We start from the raw sequence: 12,292 nt of genomic DNA on the forward strand, positions 1-12,292 counted from the left end.
CAGTGAATAGTATGGGTGGAAAAAATATTTATTTATTTATTTGCCTATTTTATAGCTTTGAAAAGGGAAGAACCAGCTGTTACAACTCCCAAAGACGTGCTGACTCTCAGGAATGAGTCACCTGCTTCTTCTCCAGAGAAGTCGTCCTCTCTGGAATCTACAAACAACTCATCAAGCTCTGACTCTTCTTCTGACTGCTCGGAAGAGGAGGTCAAAAAACCAAAGAAGAAGGGAAAAGTGAAGAAGCTTAAACAAAGGAGGCAGAAGGAAAAGGAGGGAAAAAACACAAGAAACAGAGGTAAATTGAAAACCATGGCAACCAAGGCAAGACTAGACCCACTGCACTGCTTCAAATGATTTAAAAAGTAATTTTTACTTGCAATAGTTTTGTAATCTTTATGGGTTTCCATTAGAATCTCAATTAAGTTTTAAAATATTGTTTGAAAAACATGTTAGGTCAATAATATGGTGTTATAATGTTCCATTTGTTTTCCAGCAACAGATCCTGACCATGTGATTGCTCGCTACACGAAGATTGTGCGCATCCACAGAAGAGGGGGCACTATGTCCAGTGCGTTTAAACGCTGCGCAGTGGACCGGAACACAGTAGTGGCTACAGCTCCCATTGCCGAGCTTCATCTTGCAGCTCCTCACAAGTATGAGGAACTTGAAAAGGGAAGGCCTCGGAAGTTGGCGGAATTTGCGGCCCAATGCACTGCCGCAATTAAGCAAGATCCCGAAATTGAAAACCGCATCAAGGTTTGAAAAAACACTGGGAAACTCCTTCCCTTGAAATCCAAGGCTGATATGCCATAATGTTCTATCACATGTCATGCCTCAGGGTCACATTTGTTAAAGTCTGTTTGATTGTTTTAAAAGTTCAAAATATGTTTGCGTAAGCTCTCAGTCATAGGAGTCCATAACTGTGCGTTCTTAAAGGGAATAGTCCACTTTTTTAAAAACTGAGCTATGTTTGTATATGATATTGGACGAATTGTTGAGTACCACTCTTTTCCTGGTGCGTACCCTCAGTGCGTCTGGCCAAAGACGCAAAGTTGTTAGCACATGCAGTTTGCCCAGCATACTCAATGGTACACAACCGGGGTAACGTTAGAAGCAACCAAGCTCTTTCACATTTTCCCTATTTAAAAGCATCTATGTGCTTAGTTAAACGGCATAAGTAGAGTTACTTTAACTTTACCCCCGTTGTGTACCATTGAGTATGCTGGGCAAAGCTATTGAATACTTTCTTACTGTGCTCATGGTTAAGTTTGTTGAGCAAACCTGAGTTTTTATTTGTTTTGCGAAATATTTTGTTTTGTATGTATTTTAAAGAATAATCAACGTTTCATATTAACAAGTGTTTGTTTCTACCTCTGTTGTGTGTGTGCGTTCTTACATTTTCCCTTAAATTCCATTCCCATGCATGTAATTCTGGATCATTTACATTAATAAATAAGTTAGAATGTATAATATGCCATCACTTTAGAAAAGCTCACTTGAAATACTTTACAAATGATTAGTAGATGCTTTAAAACTACTATTTTAAGGTTGTTAGGCATTTATAGAGTATGATATTAAAAATAAATATTTTACTGTTTATGGTTAATGACAATATGATATCCGTCTACAAATGAGTTACAATGGAAATTTCACCATCACTTTAGATAAGCTGTCTTGAAATAGTTTACTAACTGCTAATGCAGGCTTTATAACTAATTATTTTATTTTTTTAATGGGTTAATAAGTAGTTATAAATTGCCTTTTAAAAAGTGAGTTGGTCAACTGTTATCTAAATATATCATATGCATCTACAAATGAGTTATAGTGAAAATATAGCCATCTTATAAGTAATTAAGCATTGACATATGCTTAATTAAGGCTTAGTTAATGCTTATTGTGTTTGAGCAGGTTACACATGCTGTTAACCACGAATGAAGTGTTAAGTCCGTTGTAAATCCTTCACAAATCATAATTTAACTATTAACTAATGATTTATTAAAACTTAGTTTCGGCTCAATATGGTTTGCAAAAGTGTTATAAATAATGAACAACATATGTTATTCTGCGCATATAAACAGTTTATCATCAATTATGAATGCATTTTAAATAATTTATTAGGGATTAAAAAACCCTTAACTAATGTTTATAAAGAGACTAGATATGTACCTATACATATTTAGTAAGGCATCTACTTATGTACTTATAAATGCTTAACTAATGTCAAAGAATGCTTTGTAAATGTTTAATTAATAGTGAGTTCATCATTTACAAATACTTTATTAATGATTTACTAATGCTTTATAGTGTGCACTTATTCTAAAGTGTTACCGACTTTTACAGCACATTTTTCAAATGCTAACACACTGTGTTCAAAACAGTTTAAAACACAATCAAAACGGAATCATTGGGGAAAAAACATGAGGAATTTCTGCTGCAGCCACATTGAAATCTATGGAAAATTATATCAAAATATTGACAATAAAAATAAATTAAAAAAATTCAGCTGAAAACCAATTCAGGTGATCTGTGTTTGGCCTCATCAGAAACCATAAAAAGGAGACACTCAAAAAAGTTCTACCCACAGTGCATCACGAGAGAAGACATCAGATGTGTCGTGGATGGAAACATGAGGCCAAATGCAGACGACTTGTTGTGAATGTTACAGTATACATGTGTTGTTGGTTTTTGAATTTTATCTCTTGATTTCTATTCTGCCCCCTGAATTCTGAGATTCTACATTTTTTTTGTTAACAGTAAACTTTCTATTTTTTGTAAGGTCCCAAAGTACAATGCAAAGGCAGAGAGAAAATACGTCAATGTTGTTGAAGTAACCTGCTGCATTCCTGATTCATTCTTGTTGCAATATATCACAATAATTTAGAAAACTCAAAGTGCAAAGATCTTATTTTATAATAAAACACTGATTTATCTAAAAAGAAATCATTCAAACTTGAAAGATTACAATTTATTTCATGTAATGCTCTCTGTTGTTAGTATTTTGCAGTTCAGTGTCCTAAGACTGACAGCATTTGTTTCCAAAGTGAGACTATTTGCTAGTGTTGTGGTTGATATGAGCTTATTTTGAGATATGTATGAAGTGTTTTGTTGGTGAAAAACAGTTTTGGGGACAAGATTTACTGTTTAGCTGAGTTACATGATGGACATGCAGGCTGTGTTAAGGGTTTTGAACATGTGACTTCAGTTTGGACCACTGCTTGTTAGCAATTGAAAAAAACTGTAGCTGCGGCTGATTAGTGATTAGGACCAGCTGCGCTCCCGCACAGCCGCTCTTAATCAGACAAGGAGCAGAGCAGAGCAGGAGAGGGAGGGGCCATGACAGCTTCTGTAACACCACCTTCAAGGATCTCCTCTCAAATAACTTTGAGGGGATCTTGGGCTTTCCTAAATTTTGGACCATTGTACAGATTTTATTTGTATCTTTTACTTAAGTCCAATTTTCAGTGGCGGCTGGTGGTGAAATTTGTTGGGTGGACTAACAAATGCATAATACCGATTAAATGGTTAACACAGCTGCAAAAGCAACATCACCTATGATACACACAGTTACATCAATTACAGGTACACTATACTTTTTTAGTGCTCGACATCAACACTCTCTCATTCTCTCTCTCTCTCTCTCTCTCTCACACTCACACTCACACACACACACACACACACACACACACACACACCACTACAAAACATGTTCCAACTGCAATGACTGCCCACAGATAGCCTGCTGCAACTGTCTTATTACAGCTGTTTGGCGACATGTAGTGCAAAACACGCATTCAGCAACATGACCTCAGCAAAAACAAGGTGTCACAGTTAGGCTTGTCACGAGAACCGATACTTCGGTACCAAGTCGGTACTAAGATTCAGAAAATGTGACGGTACTGACTATTCTAGACTACCCAAAGTACCGTAGGTACCGAGGAGCCAGATCTGGCCGCTTCTTTAGCGTTGTTTTTTTGGCTGTAAATGAGCGATTAACTGGCAACCCTCACACAGTGCTGATCACATGACAGACTACGCTGCAAAGAGATCAACTACATGCAGCATGGCGGAGGCACACGCACCTGGCTCGACAACAGCAGCTGCCCCTCAATTAGTTGAAAAAAACCCCCGCCAGAAGTCGCGTCTGGAAGTATTTTGGATTCAAGGCTGACGAGGACGGATTTGTTATTGATCCTGAAAAACCCGTCCGCAAAAAATGCTGTCACCGCAGCACAGCGAAGGGGAGCAACACGTCCAACTTGGCGAAACATGTAGCCCTATGAGGTACAGTCAATTCCAGCCATTTTCAGTACAAAAAAATCACTAATATTTTATTTGTAAATAAAAATATGACGAGAAATACAGGGAATATTGGACGCACTTCGCGAGGTGCATTTCCTCGAAAACAACCGAATAGTGGATTATATACCGACTTCAAGACATGTTTTGGACAAAATATTTTACTGGCTTGTTTTGTCTGGATGTCCAAGGTTGGATTATGGCCGTTTTTTGTGGAATATTTTCATCTGTGTGTAATAATGAACCCCCAAATGTGAGTCGCGCTGTGTATGTTAAAGCCGTGTATAGAGAACGGATGGATGGATATTCGTTGTTTGTCGGACAAATGTGTTTATATTACCCGCTGTGGTAATCACATCTGAAAGTGGTTTATACCGGCGGATAGGCTTGTCACGATACCAGAAATTTAGTAGTCGATACCAATACCACTTAAATTCTACGATACTCGATACCACGGTAAAAATAAAAAAATCCCCTGTGTGGACTCTCTCCTTTCTGTCCTTCTCTTTTCTCTTCCTTCATGATTTTACAAGCCGCGCAGCAGCGGAGGTAGCAGGCGCGTTGTGCCACAGAAATGACCGTCCGTGTCAAACACCCTGAACAGTATAGAAGTCCATATATATACACACGTGGACAAAATTGTTGGTACCCCTCAGTTAAAGAAGGAAAAACCCACAATTCTCACTGAAATCACTTGAAACTCACAAAAGTAACAATAAATAAAAATTTATTGAAAATTAAATAATCAAAAACAGCCATTACTTTTGAATTGTTGATTAACATAATTATTTTAAAAAACAAACTAATGAAACAGGCCTGGACAAAAATGATGGTACCTCTATAAAAGATTGAAAACTATTTGACCAGAGTGACATGATTAACTCAGGTGTGTCATTTAATTGACATCACAGGTGTTTCCAAACTCATAATCAGTCAGTCTGCCTATTTAAAGGGAGACAAGTAGTTACCCTGCTGTTTGGTGAAAAGGTGTGTACCACACTGAACATGGACAACAGAAAGCGAAGGAGAGAATTGTCCCAGGACATCCGAAAAAAAATTAAAGACAAACATCTTAAAGGTAAAGGCTATAAGACCATCTCTAAACAGCTTGAAGTTCCTGTGACAACAGTGGCTCATATTATTCAGAAGTTCAAGACCCACGGGACAGTAGCCAACCTCCCTGGACATGGCCGCAAGAGGAAAATTGATGACAAATTGAAGAGACGGATCGTTCGAATTGTATCCAAAGAGCCCAGAGCAACCTCCAAAGAAATTAAAGGTGAACTCCAAGGCCAAGGTACATCAGTGTCAGATCGCACCATTCGTCGTTGTTTGAGCCAAAGTGGACTTCATGGGAGACGACCAAGGAGGACACCACTGCTGAAAAAAACTCATAAAAAAGCGAGACTGGAATTTGCAAAAATGCATGTTGACAAGCCACAAAGCTTCTGGGAGAATGTCCTTTGGACAGATGAGACCAAACTGGAGCTTTTTGGTAAGGCACATCAACTCTATGTTCATAGATTCAAAAACCAAGCATACGAAGAAAAGAACACTGTCCCTACGGTGAAACATGGAGGAGGCTCAGTAATGTTTTGGGGCTGCTTTGCTGCATCTGGCACAGGGTGTCTTGAAAGTGTGCAAGGTACGATGAAATCTGAAGACTATCAAGGCATTCTGGAGAGAAATGTGCTGCCTAGTGTCAGAAAGCTTGGTCTCAGTCACAGGTCATGGGTCTTCCAACAGGACAACGATCCAAAACACACAGCCAAAAACACCCAAGAATGGCTGAGAGAAAAGCGTTGGACTATTCTAAAGTGGCCTTCTATGAGCCCAGATCTGAATCCCATTGAACATATGTGGAAGGAGCTGAAACATGCCATTTGGAGAAGACACCCATCAAACCTGAGACAACTGGAGCTGTTTGCTCATGAGGAGTGGGCCAAAATACCTGTTGACAGCTGCAGAACGCTCATTGACAAATACAGAAATCGTTTAATTGCAGTGATTGCCTCAAAAGGCTGTGCAACAAAATATTAAGTTATGGGTACCATCATTTTTGTCCAGCCCTATTTCATTAGTTTGTTTTTTTTAAATAATTATGTTAATCAACAATTCAAAAGTGATGGCTGATTTTGATTATTTAATTTTCAATAAATTTTTATTTATTGTTACTTTTGTGAGTTTCAAGTGATTTCAGTGAGAATTGTGGGTTTTTCCTTCTTTAACTGAGAGGTACCAACAATTTTGTCCACGTGTGTATTTTAGATATATTTATATATTAAACGAGGCTTCAAGGCACACAATTTGCCCCGAGGATATTTTGTAATCGAATTATTCGGATTATCCGAGGAATCTTTTCAGCCCTAAATGTCACAAAACTATTATGCGGGACAAACAAGGCTGGACACGCTTGTTACTTTGCCATGCAGCTCATTTACTATGGGCTGGGCTCATCTAATCATTGTAATGTAATTAGATATGAGCAACAATGATAACACGTGAATTCAAATGCACTCACTTTGAATTCTGTGTACAAGTCTGGATGCTTGTCTTTTAAATGTTTCGCCAAGTTGGACGTGTTGCTCCCCTTCGCTGTGCTGAGGTGACGGCATTTTTTGCAGACGGGTTTTTCAGGATCAATAACAAATCCGTCCTCGTCAGTCTCGAATCCAAAATACTTCCAGACGCGACTTCTTGCGTTTTTTTTCCAACTAATTGAGGGGCAGCTTCAGCGAAGGAGTTTAAGTATCTCGGGATCTTGTTCACGAGTGATGGGAAAATGGAGCGAGAGATGGACAGGCGGATTGGTGCGGCGTCAGCAGTAATGCGGGCGTTGTACCAAACCGTCGTGGTGAAGAGGGAGCTGAGCCGTAAGGCGAAGCTCTCGATTTACCAGTCCATCTACGTTCCAACCCTCACCTATGGTCATGAGCTTTGGGTAGTGACCGAAAGAACAAGATCGCGGATACAAGCGGCCGAAATGAGCTTCCTCCGTAGAGTGGCTGGACTCAGCCTTACAGATAGGGTGAGGAGCTCAGACATCCAGAGGGAGCTTGGAGTAGAGCCGCTGCTCCTTCGCATCGAAAAGAGCCAGTTGAGGTGGTTTGGCCATCTGATTCGGATGCCTCCAGGGAGACTTCCTCTGGAGGTTTTCCGGGCACGTCCGTCTGGGAGGAGACCCCGGTTGCCAGATAATCGCTCATTTACAGCCAAAAAACAATGCTAAAGAAGCGGCCAGATCTGGCTCCTCGGTATCTACGGTACTTTGGGTAGTCTAGAAAAGTCAGTACCGTCACATTTTCTGAATCTAGTACCGACTTGGTACCGAAGTATCGGTTCTCGTGACAAGCCTACCCGTGGATTCATGAGAATCTAAGCTTTCCATCGGTGTATAATGTTTCTATCATCGAGTTGGCAGTGTCGTTCTATTTCGAAAAATACTTATGCAGATATCAAAACGGCCCGTGTTGTACCAGAGTTGTACACAGTTGTACACAGAATTCAAGGTGAGTGCATTTGAATTCACGTGTTATCATTGTTGCTCATATCTAATTACGTTACAATGATTAGATGAGCCCAGCCCATAGTAAATGAGCTGCATTGCAAAATAACAAGCGTGTCCAGCCTTGTTTGTCCCGCATAATAGTTTTGTGACGTTTAGGGCTGAAAAGATTCCTCGGATAATCCGAATAATTTGATTACAAAATATCCTCGGGGCAAATTGTGTGCCTCGAAGCCTCGTTTAATATATAAATATATCTAAAATATATATCTGGACTACTATACAGCTCACGGTGTTTGACACGGACGGTCATTTCAGTGGTACAACGTGCCTGCTACCTCCGCTACCATGGTATCGAGTATCGTAGAATTTAAGTGGTATTGGTATCGACTACTAAATTTCTGGTATCGTGACAAGCCTAGTCACAGTCCTTTAACAGGTCAACATGGGCCTACCTTATTTGAAAAGAAGCTCACATCAACGGCCGATGTGATCCCAGTCTCTTAACTTCCAGCTTTTCCTCCAAAGACATTGAGGAAAATGGACATGAAAGCAAATAATCCACCTCATTCATGCTAACAGCCGCCATAGCTTTACCTTTTCTCGCTGTGTCAAAGGCCTGTGGGCTGCCTGAAGTTAGCCCAAATGATCAGTAAATTACGGGGGCGGGACATGACACCTGTCAATCACTTACAAGAATGAAATGAATGAAAGCCACCGCTGTGTTAACTCGCTGCTATTGGTCAAAGTCACTTACAAGAACGAAATGAATGAGAGCGGACTGTATCTGCTGGGGCTGTAAAAATTAAGCCCATTTAGAGATATTCTATGTTTTTCTTTTGACTGATTGGTGCTGTTGCTACCTTTGCTTAAAACAATCTGTTGTAAGTTATTTGAAAAATAATTTTCTCATCTTTTTTGTGTTGGCCTGGGAGGGCTTAGCCATGTTAGCCCATTTATACCAGCCATCCCTGCCAATTTTATATTTTCAGCTGTTACAATAGAAAAGTGTTCTACCAATATGGCTTTTTACATTTTGTGATGCCATTCTGTCACAGTAAATTATGTCAGTAACAGCGATGCCATAAGCATTTAGTTCATATGACTGATCTGCTGTTAATTTGTTGCCTTTGCCTATGGACAGTGTGAAACATAGCCAATACCAGTTGCCGTTAGTTGAGGTCTTTTAGTGGTTGGCAGTTTTTGTTCTAATGACACTATGCAGCCTAGTACATCCACTCCCAAAGCAGGCTATGGAAGCAAGTCAGATTTGCCTTTTTCTTTTTTTTAAAACTTGTTCTGCATTTCAAAAGTTTGCTAAAATTTCACTTGACAGTTATATGGCTAATATTGTAATTTTGACAGACTAATAGTCGAAATGCTAGTAATGGTAGCCTGTTAAGCTAGTGCTGACTGCTAGCTTAAAGAAGCTAATGTTAGCATAAAGCCTGCAACTAGCCACAAGTAGCATGTGAGGCTATGGACATTTTACACCATCTTGTTAATGTGAACTGAAACTCACTCACCTTGAAGTCTGTTGACAAATCGAAAAATCTGTCTTTGATCTCCTAAGATTAGCTGTTGAGATAAGGTTTCCTCCTTTCATTAAAAATTCCCTGTGAGACTTTTTACCATATCATCACTTTGCACTTAGCTTAATGCTAATGTATGGATTCTCGTAACACCCTTACTGACTTTGGCTGTGTCCGAAATGGCATACTAACGTACTACATACTACATACTCAATGAGTATATACTGTATACTACTTACTATAAGTATGATTAGAATGCCAACCATTCACACTGTAGTATACTACTACGTTTCCCATAATGCATTTCAAACCTCCGACGACAAAAACCGGAAGTACGGCTATCAAATATCTTGGCTGAATGCCTGCTTCAGGTCGATTTTACGCTAACAAACAGTCGCATAATTAATGTGGCAATTTCAAGCCGGCAGTCCTCATGCAGTTATTAGCCAGATTATGCGAATCGTTTCAATTGTAGCTGCAGGCTACTGGAGGTAGCTGCTACTTGTTCTGTATGCAAAGCGAGCTGCTGCAACTAGCTGCTAGCATTCAGTAGCACGTTGTGAGGCGTCTGACAAATTTAAAACGTTGGTCAGAAAACGCCTATTTCTCAAATCTGTGGGGTGATTAGGATGACTACTTAACCACATAAAATAAAATAAAAATCGCCCCGGTCCGGCCACAGATACCGCAGAGGCTTCAATTTCGGTGGGTAGCTCACAAAGCATTATGGGGCGGTTGAGTATGACTGGTGCGGTCACCGTGCATACTTAAAAATTTTCCGGAAATAGTATACATCCGGGTATTTCTTGCGTACTGAATCTTTTCATACTATCTAATGTGAACGCACTTTATACTTATTTTGACGTCACACTTAGTATGAGTAGTACGTTAGTATGCCATTTCGGGCACAGCCAATAAGTAGGAAGGTGGAATAACAGGAAGTTAAAAATGGAGCCACTACAGTACATGGAATTTTGCCATCATTACTTTTATTAAATTCCACTCTGGGTTTCCTAACCTGTTAATATGTCTTCTGTGAAAAAGCTAGGATGCTAACATCCAGAGAAACCTATACTGATTGCAACTGCAACATATGCTAATATATCCGTTAGAAAGACCTAAAAGACAGAATGTAAATGTCAGGACCTGTAGGGATCCCTGAATGACCAGACTTGCGGCAAGATTGTGAGAGAACAAAAAATACGTTATTCCAAAGATGAGTACAAAAATGTACATAAACCACACAAATATAAAAAAGCAACTTTTAAAAATAGTACCAATTTTCTCAGAGTCCTGTTCAATACTGGTACAGTAACCCGTTAAGCGAAGGTGGCCATTATGGTACATCATTATGCAGAAGAGCTCCAGAAAACTGTTGGCCTCCAATTGAGCTCAACATTGGGATAAGAATAAGTGTCCGTTCATTGGCGGTACAAGGCCTGCAGATGTACAAGTATTAGAAAATGCATGGTTGAGTTTCTCAGAACCTCCCCTGCAGGATGGCACTCTTCCTGCCTCAAAAAATGTTGGCTGTTGAAATGTTTTAGAGATAGAAATTACAGCTAGGTCAGTGGTGGTTTACAGTAAAGCATAGTGGCTCTTCAGCCACTTTTCCTCAATGATGTATTGTTATTTTTAGTCAGGCAAAACAGAGGGAGCAAAAAAGCAAAGCTTCCACAAGCCAGAAATCCCAACTGATGCTTGCGGGTACCAATGGTTCACATCTTTTCCATTTCCAAATTGCGGTTTAGTCCTGCAACTTCATTTGTCTGCGGCACTTGAAGGAGAATGAAAGCAATTTTTCTTTGCCTGAAGGAGGCCGGCGGCATAGAGGAATGGTCTTTGTGGTAACATGTCATCTAAGAACTGGACTGAGCAATCTGCCCATCTCTCCATCTTCCTCTTCTGAGCCTGTGGTTGTCAGACCACTCATTTGATGAAATCTCCCCCTCCAGCTTTAGTGCCAAGACAGAAGCTATTTTAGAAACAGTAATTGGCTGGAGTAGGATATCAAAGACAAGGCAAAGAACAGCAGACACAAAGCGAAGTGATTAGAGATAAAATGATGAGGGCAGAAAGGACAGGTGGAAAGAAAAATGTAAAAACAAAACAAGAGAGAAAGAAAGAGGAAGGAAAAAGTAAGGGAATACAGCCCACATCTATCTTTAGCCATTTTGTATGTTGTGTATTGTGGGTGACCATGGGGCCCTGGGAAGACTGCTATGGAGAGTTGCATATACAATGTGGTTTTCATGTTTAGCTTCAGAGAGGAATGCTACAGATAAGGATGGATAGAACTGGGGGTCAATAAGAATATATATATTTAAGCATGTGTTTTTTCTTTTTCTTTACTTAATTGTCAATTTGTATAGTAACAAAAATCATACCACAAGTGGTGTAGATGACTGTACGAAACATTTAACCAGTAATAGGTGGTTTAATGAGGTAGATTTTTTGGGCCCAAAATAAGTGCAGCAGATTAGAGTTTGAACTTGTGGTTTGGTGTGCTCATTCGGAGCCATGTGGTAGGTTTCCTGATAACATAGGCTGAGTTTAGCCTGCATGTACAATTCACCATTTTAACCAGTTTCTTTTCGTTTGGACATGTTTTCGTTGACATAATTGTTCCCTGATGACTGATGCATACACTCTATATTTCCTTACACCTCCTAACCCAGCCTCTCTCTACACAGTTGGGCGACAGGAGACTGGGGGTCCTGCAGTCGCTCTTGTGGAGGAGGTCAGCAGACCAGAATACTGCGCTGCCTGAGGAAGGTGACCTACCAGAGAGAAGAGGAGGTGGCAGATTCCCTCTGTCCCGTCATCTCTCCAGCCCAAGTACAACCGTGCCACACCCAAGCCTGCCCCCCCGACTGGAGCACTGGATCCTGGTCACAGGTGGATTCTGATAGCATTCGAAAACCACAGTACCAGTGTGACTTTTGGAATTAATAAA

At 40.0% G+C, this 12,292-nt stretch overlaps 1 protein-coding gene across 3 annotated transcripts in view; it reads left to right on the forward strand.

Annotated features, from left to right (window-relative positions):
• The window catches only part of adamts18 (ADAM metallopeptidase with thrombospondin type 1 motif, 18), a 202,534-nt gene that overhangs the window by 148,972 nt on the left and 41,270 nt on the right, over positions 1-12,292 (forward strand). For all 3 annotated transcript variants that reach the window (XM_051955808.1, XM_051955807.1, XM_051955809.1), the window contains one exon: positions 12,030-12,234. In XM_051955808.1, coding sequence (XP_051811768.1) covers positions 12,030-12,234 — 205 coding nt within the window. The remainder of the gene's footprint in view (positions 1-12,029; positions 12,235-12,292) is intronic.

The sequence above is a fragment of the Acanthochromis polyacanthus genome, chromosome 11 (genome assembly GCF_021347895.1).
Source record: "Acanthochromis polyacanthus isolate Apoly-LR-REF ecotype Palm Island chromosome 11, KAUST_Apoly_ChrSc, whole genome shotgun sequence".
In the NCBI taxonomy this organism is placed as follows: domain Eukaryota; kingdom Metazoa; phylum Chordata; class Actinopteri; family Pomacentridae; genus Acanthochromis; species Acanthochromis polyacanthus.